The sequence below is a fragment of the Blastomyces dermatitidis genome (genome assembly GCF_000003525.1).
Source record: "Blastomyces dermatitidis ER-3 genomic scaffold supercont1.6, whole genome shotgun sequence".
NCBI lineage: Eukaryota > Fungi > Ascomycota > Eurotiomycetes > Onygenales > Ajellomycetaceae > Blastomyces > Blastomyces dermatitidis.
The window spans coordinates 1580554-1606110 of NW_025544779.1; the positions used below are offsets into that span (position 1 = coordinate 1580554).

Sequence of the window (25557 nt, forward strand, 5' to 3'; positions counted from 1 at the left end):
TGTGATCACATTCTAGACTGATCACTAGTGCTATAGTATTCTGAAGCAGAAGATGCTTAAATAATCATCAATCAGACCTATCATCAGCTGTAGTGTTGAATAAGATAGATTTAAATAACTGCAGGTCAGATCAATCACTAGCTACAGTATTGAAAGAAGATAGAATAACTAATCAGATCAATTATCAGCTAGTTAATTCTTAGTGTCTGCAGCTCAGTTCAATTATCAGTGCTATGTATATTAAGAGCAGAGCAGAAGTTAAAGAGGCTAGAAGAACTTGATTCTTAACAAGATATACTATCAAATTGTAGTGTACACTGCTACATAGAGTCAGATATAAGAGTAAAAACTTGTCTTATTCTCTTAAAGATGAGAGATGAGTGTACACTCTTATATATACAGTGATTATTCTATAGAGATTAGCTCTTGTAGAAGAGGCAATCATCTATGAAGAGAAGAATAGAGACTCTGTAGAGAAGAAGTGAACACTCTCATAGAAGAAGCAATTATATATGAAGAAAAGAATAAAGACTCTGTAGAGAAGAAGTGAAAGCTCTCATAGAAGAAGTGATCACATATAAAGAGAAGAACAGAGGGAGAAGATAGAAGTGAAAGCTTCAGAAAACAGCAAGAAATGAAGTGAAAGCTAGAGCTGAATAGAGGATTGACTTGAATAGAGGGCAGAAGCACGCCACACATTTGATCTCATTTAGTCTCATTCTTGACATAAAGTTACTATTTTTAGACATTTTAAGGTTTTTTTAGACTATTTTTAATTTTTTAAAAAGTAATGCTTTTTGATAACACTTAAATGAGATTTAAAGTCATTTAAAGCAATAAAAATAATTTAAATTGAGAAGTGAAAATCATGATCTCATTTGAAAAATGTGACAAGAGTAGACAGTAAGTTACTAAGTTTCACTGAGACAGTATGAGACTACTATTTAATATTAGAACTGTGTAATGAGATCTGTTAAATTGACAATGAGACTATCAAAAATTCTGATCCTGATCTCAGACACGGTCACACGGTCAGTCTACTTACAATCAAAGAATTAACTGTAAATATTCTTTTTTTTATATTTTGTATGAATATAGCTGCAGATTTATACAGTTTTTACAGTTAATTTAAACTATTCTATTAAATAGAAGATTGCATATAGCACTAAAAATAAAGATAAAAATAAAGATAGAGAAACTTGAAAAAGATGAATATAGAGAAAAAATAAAAATGAAGATAAAAATGAAGAAAAGAGAGAAGAAAAAAGAGAAGAAGAAAAAAAAGAAAAAAAAATTCATTATAATTATTAAATAGAATCTCTCTCTCTATAAATAACTTACTGTTATTATTATAGTCTTAGTTTTCATTAGTTCTTTTAAACATCAGATCAGAGATGATAGTATTAAGTTACTTAATATTAAAAACATTGAGATTCAATATTTACACTGAGAATTTCTCTTTTCAAAGAAAATTAAATCATGTTCAGACTCTTCAGAGTCTCTTAGAAATGACTATTAAATTCATTAAAAATAATTAAATAGTTTATAAGTTATATAAGTATTTTTTTTTTAAAAAAAAAATAAAAAGTTAGTTATTACAGAGTACAAATTAATGATTTACAGAGAAGAATGATAATGATGAAAATATTCAATTCTACTATATTGTGAATTTGTGATCTGTCTGTAGAATTGGTTTTCTAATGTGAACTAGCTCTGCAATACTTAGCACACCAAGGCTTGTGTGCTACAAAAACATTTTATTATGTGCACGAATGTTTTAAATCGATAAGCTCGAGTAGGCCTTTTTCCCTAGTTTGCTTGGACATGTTGATTACTGTGTACAAAACGATCTTCAAGGGCAGAAATTGGCCTGCACGCGGAGGCAATAGTTCAAACTCAAAAAAGAAGCTCAGACGGCGCTGCATGCATTTTGCGTTGTACTGTACTGGATGGATGCAATGCCAAGTTGCATGGAATTTTTAGTACGCGTCGCCTTCCTATCTAAGTTTAAATGCCCAGATTGTGGCTGTTTATCGCATGATGCTAGAGTCTGTCTGTAATTTTGATTTTGTACTGACTTTATATATATATTACAGATAAATTACATATCTAATCAGATTCAGATTATGTAATAATCAAATGTAATAGGGGTCTAACTAACCATATAAGGAAGGCCATTCAGCGCTACGCTGTATAAGTTCATGACATTGATCAGTGTGGAAACATTGCACAAACAGACCCACTGCAGTGATAGTGGCTTATAATGGCTTGCACTAAATACACGAAATGCCAATTTTACGTGAAGCTAAACTGTATAAGGTAGGGCGTTTGCGAAAGGTGTTTGCAGGATCCATTCACGGAGTACTGTGGGTCCGCAGCAGGAAATATAACAGGTAACTAAAATAACTTGTTACTCTGTAGCTAATTAGTTACAAATTAATAGCTGACGTAAGAAATTGTTGCGAAGGGAAAAATAAAAGGGAAAGCGACCGCAGGTCAAATAAGCATGAAGAGTTCAGGCTTCCATGTGTCAGAGAAACCAGTCCTTGGAAAGTTGTTGCGCAATAACTGGAAATTCCACCTATATATCGAGCGTTGGCAACATTGTTCGCTTTTGCTGCTCTTCGCGGAGAACAGGATACTTTGAATAAGGAGCTAGCGGCTAACACCTAACTTAAGGGGCTGGCTACTCTCTGTGACGATTTTTGGAGATCAGAAAAGGAAAAGGGAAGAAAAAAGAGAAAGAAGAAGCATAAAGTAAAGATAAAATCACAATTGGGTGGGAAATTCGTATTTCAAGAAATAAAAAAAAAAGTGCGCGGCTCGTGCCCTTCCTTTCAGCACAAACGGCACGGAAGCTGATTGCCATTCCTTCCACCTTACAAGGCGACGAAAACGGGGAAATTTCATCATGGACAGAAAACCCTGGATTTGTGTGGCGTAAGCAAAAACCGAAGCTATGGATCTAAATTTTGGGGCGACCAGCTTGGAACGCACGGCGACTCTTTGCATTATTGACTACCAAGGCGGTAAAAGAGAGCACGGGAAAGGCGAGTGGCGTAGGCAAATTTGTTTGCTTTAGTTTTTGTTTGTAGTCGAAGGCATTAGATTGGACGAAAATGACAAGATACTTCTACTTGAAAGTTAGTAGGATGTTCCACATGGAAAGGCATGGGGCTACTATGAAGCATCCACAAAATATCCCTTGTAAGTTATTTTAGTTGGAGGCTGCGAGAGATAGGGCTGGTCGAAATATGCTTTCATCATTCTTTGGGGAACTTATGTTTTGTTTGATCGATTGCTACTCTGAAAAAGCTTAAAAGCAAAACAAGGAAAAGAAAAGAAAAAAAGCAAAGAGAAGGCGCTAGGGTACAGACGGATTGGATGCATAAGAAAAATCGTAGGAGATGTAAAAAAAAAACAAAATAATGGAGACTGATGAGATGGCAAAATACACATGCTAACTACTCCATGTACGATATTTTACGCATTTCGCCGAGCCGCTGTCGCGCTTGCGCAAGGCTGTTCTCGAGTTGGAGGATTTCAACCTAATTTTTCAAACATCGCGGTTAGCATGTGCTGCGATGTAATGCACAACATATAAATATAATGATGGAAGGGCTCTCTCCATTCCAGAAGTCTGGATTGGAAATACAGGGATAAAGAGTGGTGCTGGGATCTGTTGTGCATTTCTGGATAGAGATCTTGCTGGGGTTGTATGGGAATAGGCGAAGTTTATGCATGCAAGAAGCATACCGGGACAAAGAAAGACATAAACTCAACAAAGAAAACAAACACACTTGGAAGGAAACAACCAAACGTACCTGCTGTTCCATCTCTCGAACCTTGAATTCATGGCCACTGAGTTTCGAGTAGTCGACGGCTTCGTTCTCATTGAGGTTCTTCTCTGCAATGATACTCTGAACCTGCCGCACCAGGCTTCTACATGCGGCACCAACAGCCTTACTGGCAGTTTCCAGTCGATCCTGCGTCTTGCTCATGAAAGTTGCTTTGACTCGACTGGCAGCAACGAGCTGTGCCGTACTGGCAGCGACATCGTTACTGGCAACAATCAACTGCTCAGGGGAGTTTCGTCCGGATATGACCCCGTCTGCCGTCTCGATTAGGGTATTGGTGGAGTTGGCGACAGCCTTTGCCGCAGAGATCAACCCTTCCGTCCAGCGGTTGTTTTTCTTATAAAATGCCGTTCGTGACGAGCTGCCGCGACCTTCTCGGACGATCTCTTGTTGAGATGCAGTCGCAGCTTTGATCAGCTCCGCAATGGCAGAAGTGACAGCAATAGACGCCTCGAGGATAGAGTCATGGATGCGAAGCTCGTATGTGGAGTAACCATCGCGCGGCTTTTTCTTTAGCTTCGCGAGTCTTTCTGCCGCAGCTTCGATTGCGTTGGCTGCGTTCGTAAGTTCGCGGTCTACAATATCGCCCAGGTCACCCTGGCCACTAAGCTTGCTGCTCTTCGGAGCAAACGCATCGACAAGTTTAGAGAGCTTCTGTAAATTCATCAAAACTTCATGGTTGTTATTGATGACCACGTCTGTTTTTTGTAGAGGCTCTAGACCCTCTAGACGGAACGACTGTAAGGCACGGAAGAATTTTACAGTGGATTGGGCAGACTGCCGTGCCGCGCCTATTAACTGGTCTGCCTTCTTGTCATCGGTAGCGAACCGTAACAAGCCCTTTGAGTTGCTAAGCACATCTGCGGTTGAGCCTGAAAATATGCTGACAGTTCGAATGATTTCTGCGTGTGCACTGTTTGGTCCGTCGGCAATGTAGTTGTTGAACGCAGTGGAAAACTCTGTTGCACTCGCGGAAGCCTTTTCGATCTGTGAAAGAACATAGGACGGGGAGGCATTTTGGTTTCCGGCCTGCATGCTTGAATCCAATTCATAGAGAGCGTCGTCGACTCGTTGGATTCCGCTTTGAAGTACAGAGTCGATGATGTCATTGATTTTAGCAACGGAGCTATGGAGCACATCGTCGATTTGATTGTCGAGAGCACGATCAGCATCTCCTTGGCTCTGTAAAGGCACGTTAGCCATAAACCTTCAATTGTGTATATTCCGCGTTTTCTACGTACCAACTTCAATTCTTCCAACTCCATCAGTGCCTGCTCCATTCCAGACTTGTACACGTCGATCTCCTCATCCTTTTCCTGTAAAGCTTTTTCCTGATCTTCATCTCTTTCTCCATGACTCGCTCGGATCTCTTCAAGAGCTCGTGTTTTATTCTGTAACAAGTTAGCTTTCGGATAAAAATGTGCCTAGATAAAATAGTATATTAGAACGTACCCGAAGCGACTCTTCAAGGTCGGCCATCTCCCTATTATACTTGGAAAGCAAAGCGGAAATTTCAGATCCCTTTGCGCGCTCTGCATTTTCAGCTCTTTCGATAGCAAGGCGGAGCTCGCGTTTCAGTTTTTCAACCTCTTCACGGTTTCCACCAGTAACACGGTCTTTCTCGTGTAGTGCCCGATCACGTTCTCTGATCATATCTGCAAGCTCCAAGTTCTTCGTCTTCATCTCGCGCTCGAGTCGCTCCCGCCTGTCGATAGCCTCCTGTGCAGATGCCGCCTTGAGCTTTAGGGATTTTGTCGTTTGTAGAAGATCAAGATGTTCTTGTCGAAGTTGGGAGTAAAGTTTTGCAAGGGCTTCGTACTTTGTCCGCCAAGTATTGACTTGCTCCTGGAGCGCTCGTATTTGGTCGTCCTTGGATTGAGACTGCAAATTATAATTCGAGTTTAGCTGATTCAGTTGTTCCTCTAAATCTTTCATCCTCTTATCATACTGCTGGAGCATGAGCTGGTCTCGTTCGTACTGTGCACGAGCGTTGAGATTTTCTTGCTCCAGCTCAGCTAGGCGACCTTGCGTCTGCTGCTGATATTGGGTTTGTAGCAACTGCTCTTGAGCTAATCTCTGCTGTTCGGCCTGTAATCTTTGTTGTTCCTCGAACTCCCTTTGCGCCTGTTGTTGTGCAAGTAATTGCGCACGTTGCTGTTCCTCCCATTGCTGCTGTAGTCTTTGTTGTTCATTTTCGTACTCCTCTTGTTGACGCCTAGTTTCGTTCGACCAGAAATCATTGATTGGCTCTGGATCGGGAACTGTTGCTGTTTTTGGAGGCGGTGTAGGCTCTCGCTCGACCTCCTTAGCGGGCCGTTTCGGGAGAGCTGGGCGTTCCTCATCTTCCGCAAGAAGGTTCGGCGGTTGTTGGGGAAGCTTTGGAACAGTGATCAGGCTGGTGAGGTAACGCAGGTTGGAACATTCATAATAAAACCGAACAAGTCTATGGTGTTGTGCATTATAACGGCCACGCAGAGGCTCCAATGCATCTTCGTCTCCGGTAGCTGTGAACATCTGTTAGCATTGTGTAGGATTCATCCAGCTTCCACTACTATTACGTACTTGTGTGCATAGCTCTCAACATGCTCGTTATGAATTTGTATATACCATAACTCTCTTGCACGAGTGGCACCAGAGCCGAAATCCTACACTCGTTGTTGGTGCTCTGCCGGAAATGTGAAAATATGAGTTTCTGGAAGGCATCGATTTGATCCTGGAGGGTCATAAGGTCGGTGATGGTTTCATAGCTGTATGTCCATTAGAAATAGAGAACCTAGAGACGAGAGTTTTGGCGTTGTATATATCATACCCTTCATTGGGATCGTTTGTTGTTTTAAGACTGATGTATTCCTCATACTCGAATAGGCCTAGAGGTCGACGGTCACATTAGTAACTCAAACATGCCTAGGCTAGTAGCGAAGATAGGAGCGCAAGGAACAAACAACTCACCATTGAACTCCGGATGATGACGGTGAAATGCCAGCTTCGCCTCCAAAAAGAATACATACTCCCTAATCAATGGACCGTACCCTAATAGAATTCCGACGTTTTAGCATGTATGCAACAACAAGCCCAAACACCTGGGCTTCCAATATTTCGATATCCCTTTTTAAGTCCAGGAACCAACGGGGGATGGAATTACCTCGGATTCCCTCCCCGGTTACACCTCTAGTCAAACTATCCAACCAGCTAACATGCGACTGCCCTTCCTTAACTGTTATCGGGTGGCCCTCCTGCAGAACCTTGTGCACTGTTATCAACGCTTTAAATGTTTGGACCTCGTCGGCAAGAATTGGTTGGCTGGTAGGACAATCGGTATTAGTGCCCGCGTTAAAACGACGTTGTGCGTGGGGTCGATGGCGAGATACGAGCCGCAGCGGCGATAATTGTACGACGACTTGACAACAGCCAGATTAGAATGACTTACACTTTCATGCCCGCCCAGAAACTTGTCGACGATTTGTGGTCCCACGTATAAACAATACAACTCCGGACATGTTTGCCTATATCATCATAATTTAGTTTAAACTGCGGAGATCTAGATCAGGCAGCTGTCTGCACAGTCGTCAGGCGGGGGGCGGGGCTGGATTTGGGAACATACGTTTAGGCGCGGTCTCCTCTGTTCATCAATGCCGAATAGATTAGTTTCATCATATTATATATCGCAGTGTTACAACAATTTGAAACCGGGTTTGAAAGTCATACCAATGCTGGTGGCCTTGCGGATGTTCACCGCGAGATCCGCTTCCGTTCTACCAACACCAGTATCAGCCAACGCATCCTCTTGCTTTGATCACCAGAAGGAACTGCCGTGAAAACGGTGCGGGATCTAAGCTTGACCAGGGGTTAATTACCTGCTCATGTCGATATTCCGTGTGGCTACCGAATTGTAGGCAAGTGACATGGCCCGGAGAGGTTGAGGGTGTGGTCGAACGGAATGGAGCGAAGGGACAGCCAGCAAGAGCTAGCCCGTAGCTTCAACAACAGAGCAGCGATAAGAGGGTATAGTTAAGTGGAATGAATAACAAAAAACAGACTGGTAGATATAAATAAGTGATAAACAAGGAAAAACTGAACTAGGAATAACGTAAAGAATTCTTAGATGTTGTTGCAACGCATTTGAAGTCGTCGCAATCAGCAATGCTGAGTCAGCACCCATTGTCTTGGCGCCGTCACTCGGGGGCTATGCACCATTTTTGCATAACTTCACTTCCCATTCAGTCTGGGACAATGCTTCCTCATATCACCCTAGCATGATACTCTGTTTACGGTTATAGACTCCACTGGAAGATATATTTTGCTACTCATGATGCCGATAGCTGGCGCCGGTTGGATTTCACCCCAGCGCAACTACGTGTATCTCAATCACCACATGCTAAAATAATGTGCGTGGTGACCAGAGTATATGAGTAAACCTCCAATATCTCCTCAAACAATCATACGGAAAATGGGAATAAAGATCACACAACGGTTCCTAAAATGGAAATTGGATTATAATCTAATTTCAATTGCTAACTCTCTAAGCCAACAAGGGCGATGTAAGCAACTAATATAGGCAATACCGTCGTCTGGTCGCGGTTGCCAGCTACACCTACCATGAGGAATATAAGTTATTATATGAAAAACCTAAAAAATCCAATTAAAAATAAGCCGTGACAAACTCTAGTCAACCAACTCCATACGAATGAATGCTCCCCATGAATCGTCCAGAGAAAACCGAAAGGAAAGAAAAAAGGGGAAAGAAAGAACGAAAGGAAGTAGGAATAACGAGATCCAACCAACTCACTTGGCACCTAAACTAGATGCACAGTATCAATCGAAAAGAATAAAACAATAAAGCTGCACGTAGGCAGCTGCCTCATGAATGGAAAAGGATATCTGGGGTGTGTTCGTTAGGAGTTGGCACAGAGGAGGGTTTTGCTATCGTCTCATCCTTTGTGGAGGGAGTGCCCGTGGACTGCGTGTCATCCTCCAGTGGCTTTGGGTCGCTGTCCATGCTACTCTCAGCGCCAACTGACTCTGTAGTCGCTGCTACAGAAGCCTTATCTTCTGTTGGAGGCAAATTGCTTCCCGTGTCGTTAGCGGTCATCGTTTCAGTATTGTTGTCATTGTCATTGCTGTTTCTAGGAGCAAGATCCGTAACTGGCGTTGTTGGTTCTGATCCAAGAGGAGCTTCGATGATCAAAAGTTCGTCTAACACTTGTTCTTGGCTTCCCCTTATAGAAAGGTTACCACGACTCGGGAGTGGAGGTTTAGGGACGGGACGAGAAGCCTTCTGTGGACGTTCGGGTAAAAGAGGTGGCGGCAATTGTTTACGTTTCGGCATGGAAGGATTAGACAAGAAGCCAAACCTGTCTGGAGGTGGGAGAGGCATGCCTGGTGGGGGCAGAGGGCGTCCTCGCCCAATAGGATGGTCTGGCATTGGTGTTCTGTTGTCTCCCCTTGAGGATGGCTCCCCATTCCGCTTAAGAACATTCAAACCCCATTTTCGAGCGGCTGCAGCTGCTGATCCTATTGATCCTATAACTTGCCGTTCAGGGGGTTTGACACTTGTGATGTCAATGCTAGGCTGCGGGCCAGATGTAGTGTTTTGTTTTGTAGTCTCACTTTTCAAAGACAAGCTAGAACTACGTGGACTACTAGATATGGATAGCGTAGCTGGAGAAGATCGATCGGGAATCGAAGGTGTACGGGGCGTAATATCAATTGGTCTGGTCTCATCAGAGATACTGCTGCATCTGCGCGTCGCCGATCTTTTGTGAAATGAGGACGATTCTATCGGAGGCGAGCCAACGGGTGTTCCTGCAGGCGAGTTTGGCTGGGAGCGGTTAGAAATCTCAATCATAGCGGTTGTTGCATCCTTTTCCTCCAACTTCGAATCCCAGACGGAATGATCAACCTCCACAGTATCTGCTGTAACAACAGGGCCGGCAACGTTTGAAAATGTTCGAGATCGGATAACTCGAGGAGGGTCCAGTCGATTTATTCTGTCCACGCCGGAGGATACTGACAAGCCCAATTCTCCCAGGTTGGAAGGTATAGACTTTGAACTTTGGTCAGTTAAAGCTGGCGAGGGCGGAGTGATTGTAGCATCATTTTTGGTAGATACGGCATCGAGCGGAGACACCAGATCGTGTATTTGTTGTTGGGTTTCAGTTTCATCCGGAATCACTGTTTTCGACGGGGGCGTGGGGGGATGATGCCAAATGCCGCCACGGAAGGTTTCGTGTTCGGTATCTAGGAATGGTATATCGTCCCAGAATGGAAGAACCAAACTTTCCGCAACCACTTCCCTTATCCTACTTTCGATGGCACGAAGAATCACACCATACGTAATTTGTCTGCTGCTGACTATGGGTTCTATGGACATTTCCATATGTGGCATGCTTTCAAAAGAAACCCACAGCCTGTTGCTAGGAGGGGGTTTAAATCGTAAGAGGCCATGACCCTTTAAGCTTTTTAACACAACTGCCAGTACCAGGTCGACTTCTCGAGGCTTGAAGCGCGTACCAAGCTCTATGCGAGCAGTGGCTGCTACCTCTAGACGAAAATTTCCACTATAGTTAATATCTGCCTCCACACAGCAGTCTCCATCAATAGTAAGATCTCTGAGTCTAGGATTAGTGATAAGTGGAGCTCCCTCCCCAGCATCAATCTTTTGAAGAGAAATTTTCGTGATAAAATTAGGCTTCGTCACTCGGGATATCTTCTTCGTGATCTTTTTCCTGATAAAGGATTCAAAATCGGGAGTTTTGTACATGGCCAGAAATAGCCTTCCCATCAACGCATTGATCCATCGTGTCTGAAGGTGTTCTTCGGACGAATGTAGCCGCTGTATGAGAGTGACGATATGTTTCACATCGTAATGCTGAGGCGTCGGAGGAGAATGTGGAGAATCCGGAATCTTCTCAAGGTTTTTTAAGATTGCAAAATAGAAGTCTTCCTTTTCAGAAAGATTTTCCGAGAAGAGATAAAATGGCAGCGTCGAGGATCTCGATTCCAGTGCATCAGGGATTGAGCCTTGCTTCCTCGTCAAACAAATGGCGTTCCTCTTAATCCAGAGCTCTCCTTCAGGTATCTGCTCTCCACCATTGTAAATGCTGACGTCGTGGTGAGCCAACGAGATCACATAACGGACTTCTATTTGTTCTGCATCATCGTATAACATTAAATGTCCATGTCTAGGAGGGGGAAAAAATAATAAAAGTGAGTTTCTTTGTCATTATCTTGAGTCTTAACAGAGGAGTTGGCCGTGGACACAGACACACCTCAAAATGACGTAAAACACATTCCTTGCCTTCCTCGTGTTTTTCCCATTTCCTTTGGCGGGGTCGATCGTCGGAGCTTGTTTTCGATCAAATATACTCCGGTACATGCTCTGGTAAACACTTGGGCTCTCCGCCGCTACGACCTCGCCGGCAGGAGTGGTCCGTTCGGGAGGCTTCCCATTGACCCCTCCTGGAACATATTCCCGACAAACCGCAAAGTATCCCGCGGCGACATCGGACTCATGGGCTCTTTGGAACTTTTCTGCTAGAACATCTGTGCCAGTTTTTAAGCTAAACTGATCGTCAGTGGGATGCCGGATGCTGTCGGCACGGGGATCCTCGTCAGGCTTGCCATGCTTCGATAATTTCGGGAACGTTAGATGGGCATGGAGGAGTATCAAGCTCAGAATGAGCGGAATGAAGGTAACTCCACCAAGGATGTAGACGGTAACATAACCGTTGAAGGACCCCATGGAGGGCTATTAGAGGAGATAGCCAAAGGGCTCCATCGAGAAGAGCAAGGATAATGATAGCTTCGCTGGAGGTAGCTCGATGAAGAGGTAATGCAAGCCCTGGATCTGAATGAGCACAAGAGGGATAGAGCCCAATTCCCAGAGCTGCTGGTTAGTCGGGTATCAAGTCATTTAGTTCTTTGGAGATACTGCGAGAAGCTAAACGTGACAAAAAAACATCCAAGGTTGTTATTGTGGCTAGTTTGTATGCCGGGAAGTTGTGCCTGGTTGCGACCGAATCGCTGTGGATGGCAAGGTACAAGCTGATACCAACTCAGCCAGGCAACGATTGGCTGCTGTGGCGGTAGATCCAGGTCTCTTGGCATTGTCAGCTACCTGGGCAAGGTTTCGACATCACGTGAATACATTGATGACTAATAGTACGCTCTTAACGTTAAACCCATTGCAATTATCTTGAACTACTATGGAAAGTTGTACAAGAGGGCAATTATTAAACTCGATATTTGCTTTGCACGAAGTCATACTCCATTCTTACGAGAAGTGGAAGTTAGTTGGAAACATTTAGATGCGTATAATAACTATCTAGGGAAGTTGTTCAGATCCCATCTGTTAAGAAGGCTCGGTAAGAGTCTCAGAGGATTTGCTGATATATAAACCTATAGAATAGTTACATGATCGTCGACAGAATATTCGATCAATATAATGTACAATGTGAACATTTCAATAGAACTGCACCCCACCGGGGTGAGTTCTACTGGAGTAATGGGATTCCATATAATCCGCATCATAATAGCGCATTGTATCGATTTAAAAGGTCTTTTATTTCCCCCTGCCAATTGCCGGACTCCATGGCCACCACACGAGCGGTCTTGCCATCATCTGTCTTCTCACCCCGTGCAAAAGTCGGGTGTTTCAACACGGCTTTCAATAGGCTTGGATCACCCAGCTTCGCCGCATAGTGCACTGCAGCCCATCCGTCCTGACCCACAATGTCACCGACGTCATCAAGCTCTAGGAGGATCATCGCGCAGTCAATACTTTCATGGCGCAGTGCCTCAATGAGCGCCGTGTTCCCGTCGTAATTCTTCCCTGTCAGGATTAATTTCTTGTCGCGTGGAGGTTGCAACAAGCTTTCCAACGAATCACTCTCCCCTTGAATACATATATGGTGGATCAAGTTATTCCCAGAATTGTCTAACAAATCCAGCTTTGCGCCATGTCGAATCAGACACTTCATACACTCCAAATCATCTAGGAAATCAAATATGGGCGGCCTGCCATCCTCATCTTGCGCATTAATGTCCAACTTTGGTATAAGGCTTGTCTCGCAGAATAGCGCCAGCGTTTCACACCTCTTCTCCCCCCGATCTGAAAGGCCGGCATAATGCAGCGCAACTTGATGATTCTCCTGCCTTACATTCGGATCTGCCCCCGCGTCAAGGAGGAGTTTTACGCAGCCCACCAAACACCCCTGCGCAGCCATCATAAGTGGTGACTCCCCCCAGACGTTGCTTTGATCGATATTCAACAAATCCGGATACCGTTTACATATCTCTAGCGCATAGCTCAAGCTTTCCAATGCATTTGACTCTACAGCAGCGTGTAAAATGTTTGCGTTCAAGTTCGACTTGATAAACGGATCCGCGCCGGTATTCACCAAAATCTTCATTTTATCCGCTTGGCCCGTGGCACTAGCCCAATGAAGTGGCGTCCAGTGGAATTTCCGATCTTTTTGATCGACTAGGTTCTGTATGATTTTGCCTGTATCTGGGTTTTCCGCCGCCGAAACCCGGAACTGCTCGATGATGGTGACGAAAAGTGGAGATCTTTTTTGGTATTTTGATTTCCAGTGGGACCAATTTGTGCCCTGAGGGGCGTTGTTGGCATGGTCCACGAAGTCAATGAGTTCTTCGAGTGTGGGGCGTTCGGAGTCCTCTGGATCGTAGAGATCCAGGACAGCAATGTGGATCGGGGTGAACTCATAGTCGTCGATGTAGTCGTCTTGTTTAGAGAAAACTTGGACGATGTCCTTTTCTGTTTGGGTAGCATCGGCTCCCTGGGATTTCAGAAACGCGAAGTCGACGGGTTTTCTAAAAAGTAAATAAATGGTTAGATCTGGATAGAGGCGATATTGAAGCTCCCAAAGTCGGGTTGAAGAGTGTGCAGACCGTGCTCCAAGATCCGATACTTCAGTCTCCGCACCTAGTTCAACAAGATACTGTACGGTTGGCAATTGTCTCGCGTACGCTGCAGTCTAGAAACAATCAGCACAGCAGGTGTCAGCAATATGGCAACCACTAACCCCTGATAATAATAGTAAAAAACCAATATTGAAATGCGAGAAAACATACATGCAACAAGGACCATCCATCCGGCGCCGTATCCCAAGGCGTTGCCTCCCCTGATTGAATTGCTAATTTCAACTTCTCCAGATTCCCACGTTTAACGTACCGCATGGCGTTGGATCCCTCCGGCACCATACGATAAGTATTTAGTCGATATCGAACCTGGATACTACTAGTTGACATCATATTCGCCATGGCCTTTTTAAAGAAAGAAACCGGGATGGACTTTTCCTGTGACGTTGTGGCTGCACAGCTTGGATCTGAGCACTCAACCTTAGGCTTGCTGTTCTCTCGAAATACCCGCACGTTAAGCCGTGAAGACCGCGCCTTGGGTTCACCGGTGGTCGAATCATCATGACATTTGCAGTAGCAATCATGTCGGCATGCGCGACGAATGACCAGTGAGCTCGTTGATCGGAGGTCTACTAAATTGCTTGATTGGGATGGGGTATCACTACCTCGCCTGTCCCTCCGGCCTGGTACTGATAGTTTATTATCAAACGAGGTAGAGGTTATGGAAGTATTTCTTGAATCTATCGAGCTCCGCGATGATGGTGTTGATGATCCGAGAGATAGAGTTGTGATGGAGGATGAGTTCGAGGATGGATACCTCGAAATTAAGGGTAACGCTGATTCCGACGCATCCTCGAGGAATTGAGGTTCGCTTGCCATCTCCTCAACGGCTGTCGAACATGCTTCTAGGAGTTGGGGGTGTTGATTGCAAACAGCAAGGAACGTCTCCCTGTACGGCTTTAGCACTCAGATAAATCAAGGGGGAGTTTGGTACTACGAACAAATGCGCCAGTGATATAAAACTATGCAATTGCGCACATTGGTTCTTGAACTGCTTGTCAAGCGCTTCAAACTGCGACTTATGCTGGACGAATCTAACTCGACGGAAACTCGAGTTTTCAGTCTTATACACCTGCGTTAAACGCTTCTCAAGATCTTTGATGGTTGCAAATCCATCATTAATAGCCGTTCGAAGGATCTTCTCGGAGATGTTGTGCTTTGTTTGACGGCTACGTAGGACACGATCAAACCCTCTCAGTGCCTCCTCGAATATCTCAAGGTTGTGTACGAGTTCAGATAGGTCTCTTGGTGCGTGTTTGTATTCTTTGATAAGGTCTAGAGCTCCCTTGCTGACCTTGATGAGAGTGGCAACGGATGCAAGCAACCCGATGGCGGATACAGGATCCATTATGGGCTCTACTATCGGATGGATCTAGTCGAACGTTCGTAGTGGAAATTCATCTCTATGCTCTAAGCTCTAAACGGTCCGATGTATTAGAAATACAAAATGTGAGGATGTGTTTTTTTTTAGTGACGACGTTTCGCTACGGGGTTGTTCATCAGGATAGAAGATCAGGCTTCGACCAGACAAAACTATTTATGAGGCTGAGAAAAGCGGTCATCGAGGACCCCTCTCTCCCCACGCTCCTTGCCGATTCCTCACCTGGCTCAACAGACTGTCCAGAGGCGCTCACGCTAATTCGAGCCTTGTCTTCTGCCAGTCAATATCTCGCTCGTAGTATCGATTGGTACACATGCTCGAAGAGATAACAACCCGTGTCCCCGCTGGCATACAAGCAGCCAAGTTTGGGGGCCATGTCTGTGGTAAGCGCCTGGGTTGGTTCTTCCCAAGACGACATCATAGCACTGAAAACACCCAAATACCCAGTAAAATAGAGGCTACCAGTGCAGTGCAGTGCGCGATGCGATGCTGAGCCCTTGGGGCGATTGCGGCAGGGATGCCGAGTCGCTGTCAGTCAATGATGGATGCACCCCAGCCCACTGCCAAGGAGCGGGGCGAAAAAAATGAGAATCACCTTTCGTGGCACGCTCCGCGGGGGGGGGGGGGGAAGAGATAGAGATATTTAGAATGACGATTGGTTAAGCGAGGTGCCGCCTCAGCCATATCAAAGATAGAGTTGTGAATCCCTGGCACTCCTTGAGTGTAGAGTGTTTGAACATGATTATCACTATTTATCTCCGTCGACTTTGATACCAGCTCTGTAAAGAACAGGCCCCCCCATCGTTAGACTAGTCTACTCCGCGAGCATGGCACCAATGCATGATACTGTTCTGCCAGATGCGCGGTCTCCATCTCTCTACCTCGACCACCCGACCGATGCAGAAAACAAAGCGATTTGGACTCTCACCTCAAGTGAATGGAAAGATGCTCTCCCCGTGGATATCTACCTTGAGGAATCACTGTATCTCATGACAGTCCCTTTAGCGAAAGATGGGGGAATGACCCAATGGGTGCTGGTGGATAGGGCCCTCCCGCGAGAGCAAAGGCCCCTCCTGGCTTCCTGCGAAACTTTCCGTAAACGCTCATGGGTCAGCGATAAACATGGCAATGTAGCCGAGTTCATCACCCACGGCGTCGCCAGTGTCTATTGTGACCCTCGATATCGCGGTCGGGGCTATGCCTCACGACTGATGAAGGAGCTGGCTAAGGTGCTACCAAGATGGCAAACGACCAGAGCCAATCAATGTATCGCCAGTGTCCTATTTTCAGATATCGGGAAGCAATTCTATACAAATCTCAAATGGCATGCCTTCCCAAGCTTTCATGTCGAGTTCCCTCCTTCACTGGAGGCACCAGCAGCAGGACGGAGATCGTCAGCTGCGACACCGTTGTTCGCAAGGGACCTTGCGAAGCTCTGCAAACAGGATGAGGCACTTGCTCTGAAAGCAATGGCTGCACCATGCCCGTCCACTGAGAAAATACGCTTCATGATCGTACCGGATCACGATCACATGCTCTGGCACCATACCAAAGAAGAGTTTGCCGCTGAGGTTCTCTTCAAGTCACAGCCACAGGTCAAAGGTGCCATCGCTGGAGAGCTTGGGAATCGTATATGGGCGATCTGGACGCACCGGTTCTATGACCCTCCCAAGGACGCAAACTCCAACAATACTCTCTACATCCTGCGGCTTGTTATTGAAAACCAAGGTGCTCTAGATAGCTTCTCGGTGGAGTATGATTTACAAGTGGCGGGACTAAGAGCTGTGATTTTTGCTGCGCAGAGGGAGGCTGCAGAGTGGGGTTTACACCATGTTAATTTATGGGGACCGTCTGCTCAGGTACAAGAGCTGATCAAGCGAACGGGAGTCGCGCATAGAGAGGAAGACCGTGAAGAAGAAGGTATATGCTGTCTGCAGTGGTACGGAGAGGGGGACGGTACAGGGGATTCATTAGAATGGGTTGGCAATGAGAAGTACGGATGGTGTTGATCAGGATTGAATTTAGAATCTATAGCAGTGCGCGACCCTTTTTATTTTTTATTTTATTTTATTTTATTTTATTTTATTTTTTTGAGAAATATCTAGATCTATCTAAAACAATTCACCATCGCGTGTATATGTAGCATTGTATATGTTTCAATCTGTCTTGGGAATCTTCGTCGCTCGGCTCACGACAGCAGACGGCACTGGCCGTCGCACGAGAGACAATTCCTCGTAGAGCACTGATATCCCACTCTCCCCAACCCCTTCCAATTGCATCTGAATACGTTCCTTTTCCTCAAATCCGAGCTTTTCGTACAACGGCCAAGCAACAATAGTGCTCTCAAGCTGTATCGGAACATTCTCACTCGCACTGCGCTCCAGGCCCCACCGTATGAGCATCGAGGCCGCCCCGCGCCCTCCATGCTTCGGATGGGTTCCTATAAAACTCAAACCTAGGAGCAAATAAATAAGCAGCCATCAAGTCATCAAGTCATACGTACTGGGGGAAGATCAAATCAACAAAGAGAGTTAGCGAAACCTACAGTAGCAAGGCGTATCCCCTATAGCCCTGCTGCACGCATCATCCACCTTCTTCGTCCATTCATTCAGAATGTCCATCCTGGTGCCTTCGGGCCATCGCCAGGGTACCTCAACGTACGAGGCATCTAAAACAGGTCGCTTCCATTTCGCAAAGCTAATGATCTCGTTTTCGTCGCGAATGACCAGAACCGCCCATTGAGGATCGCGAATTTCCTCGCGAGCTTTATCCATCAGTGAGATTCGCAATCCGGCACGCAGGCAGGGTGTTGGGAATTGCGCCCGGAGCATCATGTTTTCGCCGAACGAAGCTAGGTGGATATCCGCGATGTCGCCTACATCGCTTTCCTCTGCTTCTGAAAGGGTGAGAGGCATGATGACAGGCAATCTGAAGAGTGGTCCGAATGAGTGTATGATACGATATGTTTAGAAAATATATTTGACTTACTAGTAGGACGAGATATGCCCTCTTTTATGCTGAAGGAGATATGGTGCCCGACCTCCGGCTCTTTGTAGCCAGATGGTTTCAGCCCTAGCCCCTCAATGCTTCTTTGTTAGACGCCTAATCGTGAAATATGTGACAGCGATTCTACACCAGTAAGTGCCTGAATAGTAGTTTATCAATACCGACCATATCAATGAAACACGGCAATCTTTCAATAGACTTAATCAAAGCACCTCTGTGTTCTGTGTTGATCAGTAACTAACTTACTTAATCCAAGTCTAAGAATCCAAGCTGCTTGCTACCTTGATGTAAATGCTAACCTGCTGTGAGCAAAGCAAGTACCTTCACTGAATATGTGAAAACAACAGAGTTATACAGTGCCAGTGAGAAAATTGACGGGTGGTGAGGATGTTCACTGAAATACAGAGGCATTTATGTTTGCTGCTGGTTAAACTAAATCTAGGGCATGGTTATAGACCATGAAAATAGTTGGAGGAGCCCCTTTAAACATAACTAGGAAATGTATTTTGTTTATTCTAGTCACAGCACCAAGCACCAAGCACCATCACAGTCAAAATCCAGGGTGAGAATAGTATTAGTACGTTGAAAATGCTAGTTCCTTCGTCTATTCCCTATATTCATAGTTCCTTTAGGCTGAGGAACGACTGTTATTTTGACCTATTAGAAGGAAATAGGGGTTATGGTGCGGGCCTTTCAGGATTCAGTGACAATTACATGTCGAGAGTTCTCTTGAGTGTTGTGTTAGCCATATCGATTGCCCGACTCCCGGAAGTAGTTGAGACTTACATTCGGATACTTAAGAATACCAGCATTTATCACGACCTAGTCGATTTTCCTCTCTCCAGTTTGGGAGAGGTTATTGATGAATTTCTATACACGGACTCTCAGCATGGTCTCCGCTTATTTCGGGAGGAAGCAACATGAAAGAATGTTACACAGTAATGCTGTCGTTGCTAGACCCATCGCACGTCAAAACCTTTGCGCGGTCAGGGGCTTCTTTAACATGGACATCTAGGGCTACGCTAGAGCTACGTATTTATCGTAGCCAGGACGCGATGGCCATTGGCGAGGATCTGACGAGCAAATTCGAGGTCAATGTCGCGAGATGCACCGACAATGAGCCCGGTCTGGACAGCTTTAGACATTGTGGCCTAATATTGGTCGAGTATTAGCACGTTCTGGCGAGGGTTATTTGGCTGACGTTAATGTCGAGGTGTTTGGAGGGCAGCTATATAACCACGGCTGGGGCGCGATTTTATAGATATAGAATTGTTCTTAACACTTAGATGCTGGAAACCCCCTCCTCTCCTGCAGAACAACGTCAATTCGCCTGCCTGGATAAGTTAATGGTAAATGTGCTAAATAGTTTATTAATTAACTTGAGGAGGTTTGGATTAGCCTCGCCATGAACTCGTGAATTACTTCTCTTCCTAGAGTACTCAAGATATCTATCGCATCTGCTTTCCCTGCCACACTGCAAGGATTGGAACGATTCTTGGGAGCTGCATGAAATATAAATCTTCTATGATCTGCAAAGGGAGCTAACTTCTCAAGCCAGCCTATGAATTGCTCTCATCACACCTCCTGTGATACACCTTACATTTCCGTACAAGCGGGGCAACAAAGGCGAGGCAGTTCAGATCATGAATTCAAATCAAGATTCCTGTTAATATATCAATCCGAGGGGTCGATTCTTTTTAGCCACTGAAAAATGTGGCTGTTTGACGCTGGTTCTGTACAGAATCCAGGCTTCCAAGGAATAGGTCTACGGCACCCCGCTGAAAACGCTTGTTCGAATATGATGGGCCTAGATCTATATTTCATCATGGGAGATTTTCGAGCACTCAGATGATCTCCCCTTATCGTCAAGTCTCATGGGTGGCATTCTGACATATGAGACCGATCTGTATTTTGCATGGCAGTTCGACCCGTCTGATTCGTGTCCTGTTATGCTTCGGGTTTGAAAAGATCGTAGACGGTCCGAAGGCAGGCCTGGATTTTGCTATCAGATAGGGTTGAGGCGGATGTGACAATTTGTTTATACCACACGGTTATAGTCATTAGCCAATTGAACTTGGTCAACCAAGATAGAAAATACAAAAACGGAGTCAAAAATCAAATCATAAACTACATCATCACTGCGGACATGAACATCACCGTCACCAACTCAACGGACCCTCCTCACTCTGGTCCTCAAGAATGCTAATGACAGGCTCAACCGCTGCTCGGGTACTCATGAGCGTGGACTCCTGTCTAGTCCGCGTGTAGAAAACAGGACAGTCCTTACTATCACACTTAACATCTTCCCCCCACGAAACGCCCATGCACGAACGGCATACTTTATGTAAATAAACCTTCTTCCTCTCCTCCCTCATCAAACTATGCTTCAGTTGTAGTAGCGATATATGGCCATCCCGCAAACAGCCGCCGCAAATCCGCTCCTCACCCTCCTCCAGTTTGTCCCGACAAACAACACAAGAAGACAATTTCATATACGACTCCAATGTCTTTTTCATCGAGGAGAACCCTTCTTTATTTGCGGAGGCATTCGAAGCACCGCCGTCAATACGCCGCACACGCTGATACTTGGGCATCTCGTCGTACCATTGTCGAACGTTGGCACCAACGAGGTTGAAAATCCGCTCAAGTGGTGGAATTAGGTTTTTGGAAATGTAGTACTCTGCATCCAACTCTAGCTGAGAATCGTGCAGGAGAACTTCCGGGGATACACAGCGGTCAATGAGTCTAGCACCGGGTGCACCAGAGATTACCACGTAAGGAATCCGTTCTCCGTATTGCGCTTCCGTCCTTGGGTCCTCAAGCATGCGCTTGGCACTGATAAGGGCGCCAGGAGGTGGCATGCCCCGCTCGCTGTACGTTCCCAGTCGAACTTCTTTTGCAAAGCAAAAATCCTGAATGGAGACTTTGCCCTGCATGATTTTAGCGCATTGTTTCTGGAAATAGCTTTTCACCCGACTCAGATCGGCCGTCTCGAACAGTATCTTCAGCGCTTTCTCTTCGATTTTCTGCTCTGCGGGTGTTCCGTCGCGGCGGACAGTTTCGATCCCCTTGGCATCAAAATCTGGATCCTTCTGCGAGCGACTCTCGTATTTGTACCCAACATACCGCTTCTTCGCTAATAGGACACACGGATGGTAAACCTTCTCGAACTTGAGCTTGACAGGGCGCGGGTTTGAGTTTGTGACTTTTCTCGCAATTTCCTCACCAATATCAAAGGCCTCCTCTCTCGTACGCCCCTTGAGGTAAACAAAAATGCTATCGGTATCTCCGTACACTACCTCAGCACCCCATCGTTCGACAGAATGGATCAGCGCAATAGCTTTTTCTAGCGTCTCTCTGGCTGTCTGAACGATGCTATCTGCAATCTCCGCGCACGGCATTCGACCAGAAAATGAAGCAGACGTATATCCGTACGTGACGTTGGCGATCAGCTTCAGCGCTAGTTGTCGGTTATTGAGTAGACGTTGCAAGTACTTATCGTCCTTCTCAGCCTTCATGCCACCCTTAACCATAACTCTTGTTTCCAGAATTTCGATCAACATTTTCGCTAACAATGACCTGCGGATCTCCTGCTTGGCGTATATGATCCCGTTGGGGGCGATGTTGACTTGATCCTTGAATAACTCAAGAATTCCAGCTGGCCTCCTGAAGTCAATAAATCCTAGTTTGTTCTGGCCCCGCCAATTCACGACCCTTCCCAGGCAGGTCGAATAGCAGTAATTATAGGCAATCATGATACTCGGATACAGCGACTGGAAGTCGAGCACCAAGAGCGGGCTGGTGTAGAAATCGCTTTGGGGCTCCATGACAAGCGGCAAGCACTCAAGTGCATTTTGCTGGCCAACCTGCGTCCTGCCTGGGGAGATGAGGATGAAATTTTCTGGTTTCGCAATTCGGAACATGAGTGACTCGACTTTGAATTGCGATCCTCTGGAGAAAACAGAAAAGAAATCGATGCCCAATATTCGAGCCTGCTCACTAGTTCTGGAAACCAATTCGTTCGCTTCAATGATTTTCAAATTCAGCTGAACCCGTGAGACGAAGTAATTGATGACCTTTGCGATATCCCGCGGCTTCTTGCTGGTAAACCATTTCGTTAAATCTTGGAAGGCGTAGTGCGGGATGCGTTGGTGAAGGAGATGGAAGACTACGTTCTCCATAGTATATTGTAACAAGTTTAGTTCCCCTCGCATTGCTCTCCATATGTTGATCATATGTCGGCCAGTAACACGAATTGAGGACGTATGATTGAACCCCCAGCGATCATTTTCCTTGCCAATCCGTCCATGGGAACTTGTTTTCACTCTGGACAACTCGTCACAAAGGTCATAGTCGAACTTGTATCTCGCCCTTTCAATGAGGTACCCCCACGAGCTATTGTGTACCTCATAGCCCGTCAAAATATCGGGATCACGCTGCCTTACGACATCAACCAGTTTCGTCAGAAGATCAAGCTCTGTAGTTTCTTCGTCAAACTCAGACACCATGGTAGGAGATATCTTAGCTGCGAGGCTTTCATTTTCAGCGAGAGCAATAATCCCCGCAGTCATGCCACCGGAATCATCGTCGTCATCTATGCCAGTTTCACCATCTTGCACACACCAGATAATGCAGGAAATTTCATCCTCTTCAGGATTTGGAACTAAAATGCCACGTGTATTCACATGAACCTCCAGACTCATCACACTCATATATTGAGCCTCTTGTCGCACGTTCCTCGTCGGCTTTTTCTGAGAATACTTGAAGCCATGGCGATTCTTTTGAGTTGGGCCTTCAATCTGAGAAAGAGCAGAAGTTGTGGGCTTCTGTGAAGGGGCATTGCTCTCGTTAGCATCCTTGAATTTCCGAGTTTCTTCCTCAAGCCATTCAATAACTTCACTACGGCTTGGGGCAGTTGGTGCAAATTCCCAGGTCCGCAGTGAGCAAGATTTTCGGAGCTTGTTGTTATCCTTTTCAAGGGCGTCTCCATTAATGATTACAGGTGGCTTGTCTCCGAACAACGCAGGAGAGTACCCAGTCGCATCGAACGGGGGCAGATAAGGCACCGTAACACTTTCTAGCTTAAATTCTCTTCCAGCGTATTCGCGTGCACGATGAGGGACATCGTCCTCGTTGCCATAGTGAGGTCCCTGGTAAATAATTGAAGGACGGCCATCGTCGTGCATTGTCGACAGAACTTCAGAGAGCGGGGGACAGCGTGGAATGAAACTAAAGATTTTACTCTCTTGTGGTATGTTGAATGATTCGTAGAGACATGGTTGAGGCTCCAAAATGGATGATGAAGACGTCCCCGTATGATTTAATTCAGAAGAGGTTTCAGAATTGTGGCTGGGAGTCTCTGGATCCGGGACGGAGACCGGCTGGCTACGGCCTTGTTTTGGACCCTGCGGTTGGGATTTCTGCGACAAATTATCCTGTTGACTCAGTCTTGAAATGGTTGCGGGATCATGCGCGTCTTTAACCACATGGAAGGATATTCGCTTATTTCCGTTATAGCTGCTAGTACGCTTCTGGGATTGCTTGAGCTGTGATGAAAGTGGGTGATTAACGGCTATGGATTCTAAATCTGTAGATCCATCGGCTGAGAGGGTATTGGCCGCGGCGCTCTTCAATCTGTCATGGGAAGCCCTGGTCGTGACAGCTGGAAACTTGCTATCGTTGTCCGGTTTAAACCGTTTGTTCTCCCTAGCCCTCTCGGGCACAGATGGATTTGCGCGTTTCGAAACATTCGGGTGAGAAGTAATGTCGCTAATAAACGATTCGTCGATCTCGAAAACATCTTCTTGGCTGTTAATCAATTCGGTATATGGGCGAACCCCGAAACGTTTCAGCTCTAGAAGGTCTGCCTGCTCTTCAACAACCGCTTCGGTGGCTGCGTTCGAAACTTCCTGGTCGTTAAAGTCCAACGAGCTCGCAGGTCCCTCAGGGGGGTTGGGCTCCAAATCGCCTGCAATCTCAACTTCCTGCTCATGCAGAAATGAGCCATTCAAACCATCATCATCCGAATCATAAGAAAACACCTCCTCCTGTCTGGGAGGAAGTATACAGCTCTCGTCTACCTCGATATGTATCCTAGATTCCTCTGCTGTTGTATCATCCATTCCTAAATTCTCGGGTTGCACAGCCTGTATGTTCTCAGGAAACAGGTCTTCAACGCTACTCAAAGATGACCGAATAGTAGCCTCGAAAGGCGTCGTTGCAACAAAATCTGCGAAAGTGGGTTTTCGCCCAAGATGCTCCTCATCCGTAACAGCTTCTATTTTCGTTCTATACTCCTCCTCATGAATCCAACCGCCAGGACCCGTATTTCTAGGATCCGCAGACATTGAAACCAACTCTTCAGGGCGGAAAGGCGAGCTACTATCCGTATCGGAGGGATTAAGCTTGCCCCTCCTTCGTCGAGATTCTTCTTCCCATAACCCAGCCAAGCTGGGCACAAGCTTTTTGCCCGGAATTGAAGGCTGAAGCATTTCCATAAAATCTTGGTGTATCGGACGCTCCTTAACCTCAGCACGATTGATAATATCCTGAACGTGAATATCAACTTCTAAATCGCAATGGCTTTGTCGAGGCAAAGTAAAACTGTCGAAAACAGCACTCTCTGGGATGGAGCGGTCATGCCAAATATGTGTCGAGTTTTCAAGATAAGTGGGTATTGGCGCTCGGAACGTCACCTTGCTGCTCTTAAGGTATGCACAGCCGTACAGATTGTAATCGCACATCCACTGCGACAAATACTGCAGATGGCTCTCGTAGGGCTGAAGAACGCGTTTCATCACTGCTCCCTGTCTCAATAGGTCGGCTAGACGCGTCATATGCATAGGGTTGAACAGGTATATCTTAAAGAAGAACCTGTACCCGACATGATACCCGTAGAAAGGAACGCCCTTTACGAGGGTGATGTGGGCGACATACGCCGTTTTCTTTTCATACGCATTTCGGCGATAGCTTACGGCCAGAGCATGATCGATCGACAAGTGAAGCGTGCGAATGGCAGTATTTACTGAAGAATATTAGGGAAAAAATTCCGCAACTTCTGGAATAATTTCATCGTTTTCCAAGGACGTATATCTAACCTTCTTTTGGATTCAAGCTCCCCTGATACTCGATATAGAGGTATGGGAATGCGCCATGTATGTGAGCGCAGACCTTTTGCCCCGTCTCCGTCGCTCCGAAAACTCGGATGACGGGGACCTTCGGGCGTACACTTTTCGGGGCTGGGCTAGCATTTACAGGAAGTTGAGGGTCAAAACTTGTCTGGATTGCCTGGTAATGATCAACGCAATTCAGCAGAACTTGAAACTTTTCCATCTGCTAGCTGGTGATGGGTAATCCAGAGGCAGGCATTGCTTT

The 25557-nt window shown here is 45.8% G+C and overlaps 6 protein-coding genes across 9 annotated transcripts; 1 reads left to right on the forward strand and 5 right to left on the reverse strand.

Annotated features, from left to right (window-relative positions):
* Positions 1-1804: 1804 nt before the first annotated feature.
* BDCG_05975 lies at positions 1805-8063 on the reverse strand. 2 transcript variants are annotated; one of them, XM_045421694.1, is made up of 13 exons: positions 7712-7965; positions 7563-7609; positions 7459-7476; positions 7285-7360; positions 7000-7157; positions 6807-6887; positions 6667-6724; positions 6420-6604; positions 5310-6361; positions 5099-5248; positions 3825-5039; positions 2998-3548; positions 1805-2925 (listed from the first exon to the last, which is right to left on the reverse strand). In XM_045421694.1, the coding sequence occupies exons 1-12, from the start codon at positions 7759-7761 to the stop codon at positions 3465-3467; spliced, it is 3174 nt and encodes a 1057-aa protein (XP_045281488.1). In that variant the 5' UTR covers positions 7762-7965; the 3' UTR covers positions 1805-2925; positions 2998-3464. The 2 variants fall into 2 exon arrangements, with proteins under 2 accessions (XP_045281488.1, XP_045281487.1); XM_045421693.1 differs by having other exon boundaries at positions 1882-3548; positions 7712-8063.
* A 220-nt stretch (positions 8064-8283) lies between these two features.
* BDCG_05976 (PH domain-containing protein) lies at positions 8284-11952 on the reverse strand. The gene is made up of 2 exons (XM_045421695.1): positions 11126-11952; positions 8284-11038 (listed from the first exon to the last, which is right to left on the reverse strand). Exons 1-2 carry the CDS (start codon positions 11596-11598, stop codon positions 8716-8718), a joined length of 2796 nt encoding a protein of 931 aa, XP_045277510.1. The 5' UTR covers positions 11599-11952; the 3' UTR covers positions 8284-8715.
* A 130-nt stretch (positions 11953-12082) lies between these two features.
* BDCG_05978 lies at positions 12083-17363 on the forward strand. Of its 2 annotated transcripts, XM_045421698.1 has the most exons (3): positions 12083-13818; positions 13916-15044; positions 15100-17363. In XM_045421698.1, exon 3 carries the CDS (start codon positions 16005-16007, stop codon positions 17184-17186), a length of 1182 nt encoding a protein of 393 aa, XP_045281490.1. In that variant the 5' UTR covers positions 12083-13818; positions 13916-15044; positions 15100-16004; the 3' UTR covers positions 17187-17363. The 2 variants fall into 2 exon arrangements, with proteins under 2 accessions (XP_045281490.1, XP_045281489.1); XM_045421697.1 differs by having other exon boundaries at positions 12083-15044.
* On the reverse strand, positions 12105-15743 carry BDCG_05977 (ankyrin repeat protein). The gene is made up of 4 exons (XM_045421696.1): positions 14738-15743; positions 13950-14685; positions 13767-13852; positions 12105-13688 (listed from the first exon to the last, which is right to left on the reverse strand). The coding sequence occupies exons 1-4, from the start codon at positions 15142-15144 to the stop codon at positions 12383-12385; spliced, it is 2535 nt and encodes an 844-aa protein (XP_045277511.1). The 5' UTR covers positions 15145-15743; the 3' UTR covers positions 12105-12382.
* Positions 17192-18371, reverse strand: BDCG_05979. Of its 2 annotated transcripts, XM_045421699.1 has the most exons (3): positions 18166-18371; positions 17723-18105; positions 17226-17632 (listed from the first exon to the last, which is right to left on the reverse strand). In XM_045421699.1, exons 2-3 carry the CDS (start codon positions 18090-18092, stop codon positions 17334-17336), a joined length of 669 nt encoding a protein of 222 aa, XP_045281491.1. In that variant the 5' UTR covers positions 18093-18105; positions 18166-18371; the 3' UTR covers positions 17226-17333. The 2 variants fall into 2 exon arrangements, with proteins under 2 accessions (XP_045277512.1, XP_045281491.1); XM_045421700.1 differs by having other exon boundaries at positions 17192-17632; positions 17723-18184.
* A 1971-nt stretch (positions 18372-20342) lies between these two features.
* Positions 20343-25515, reverse strand: BDCG_05980 (DNA polymerase zeta subunit; the record flags this gene model as incomplete). Its single annotated transcript, XM_045421701.1, has 2 exons — positions 20343-25207; positions 25281-25515. 2 exons carry the CDS (start codon positions 25513-25515, stop codon positions 20343-20345), a joined length of 5100 nt encoding a protein of 1699 aa, XP_045277513.1.
* Between the last annotated feature and the right edge of the window lie 42 nt (positions 25516-25557).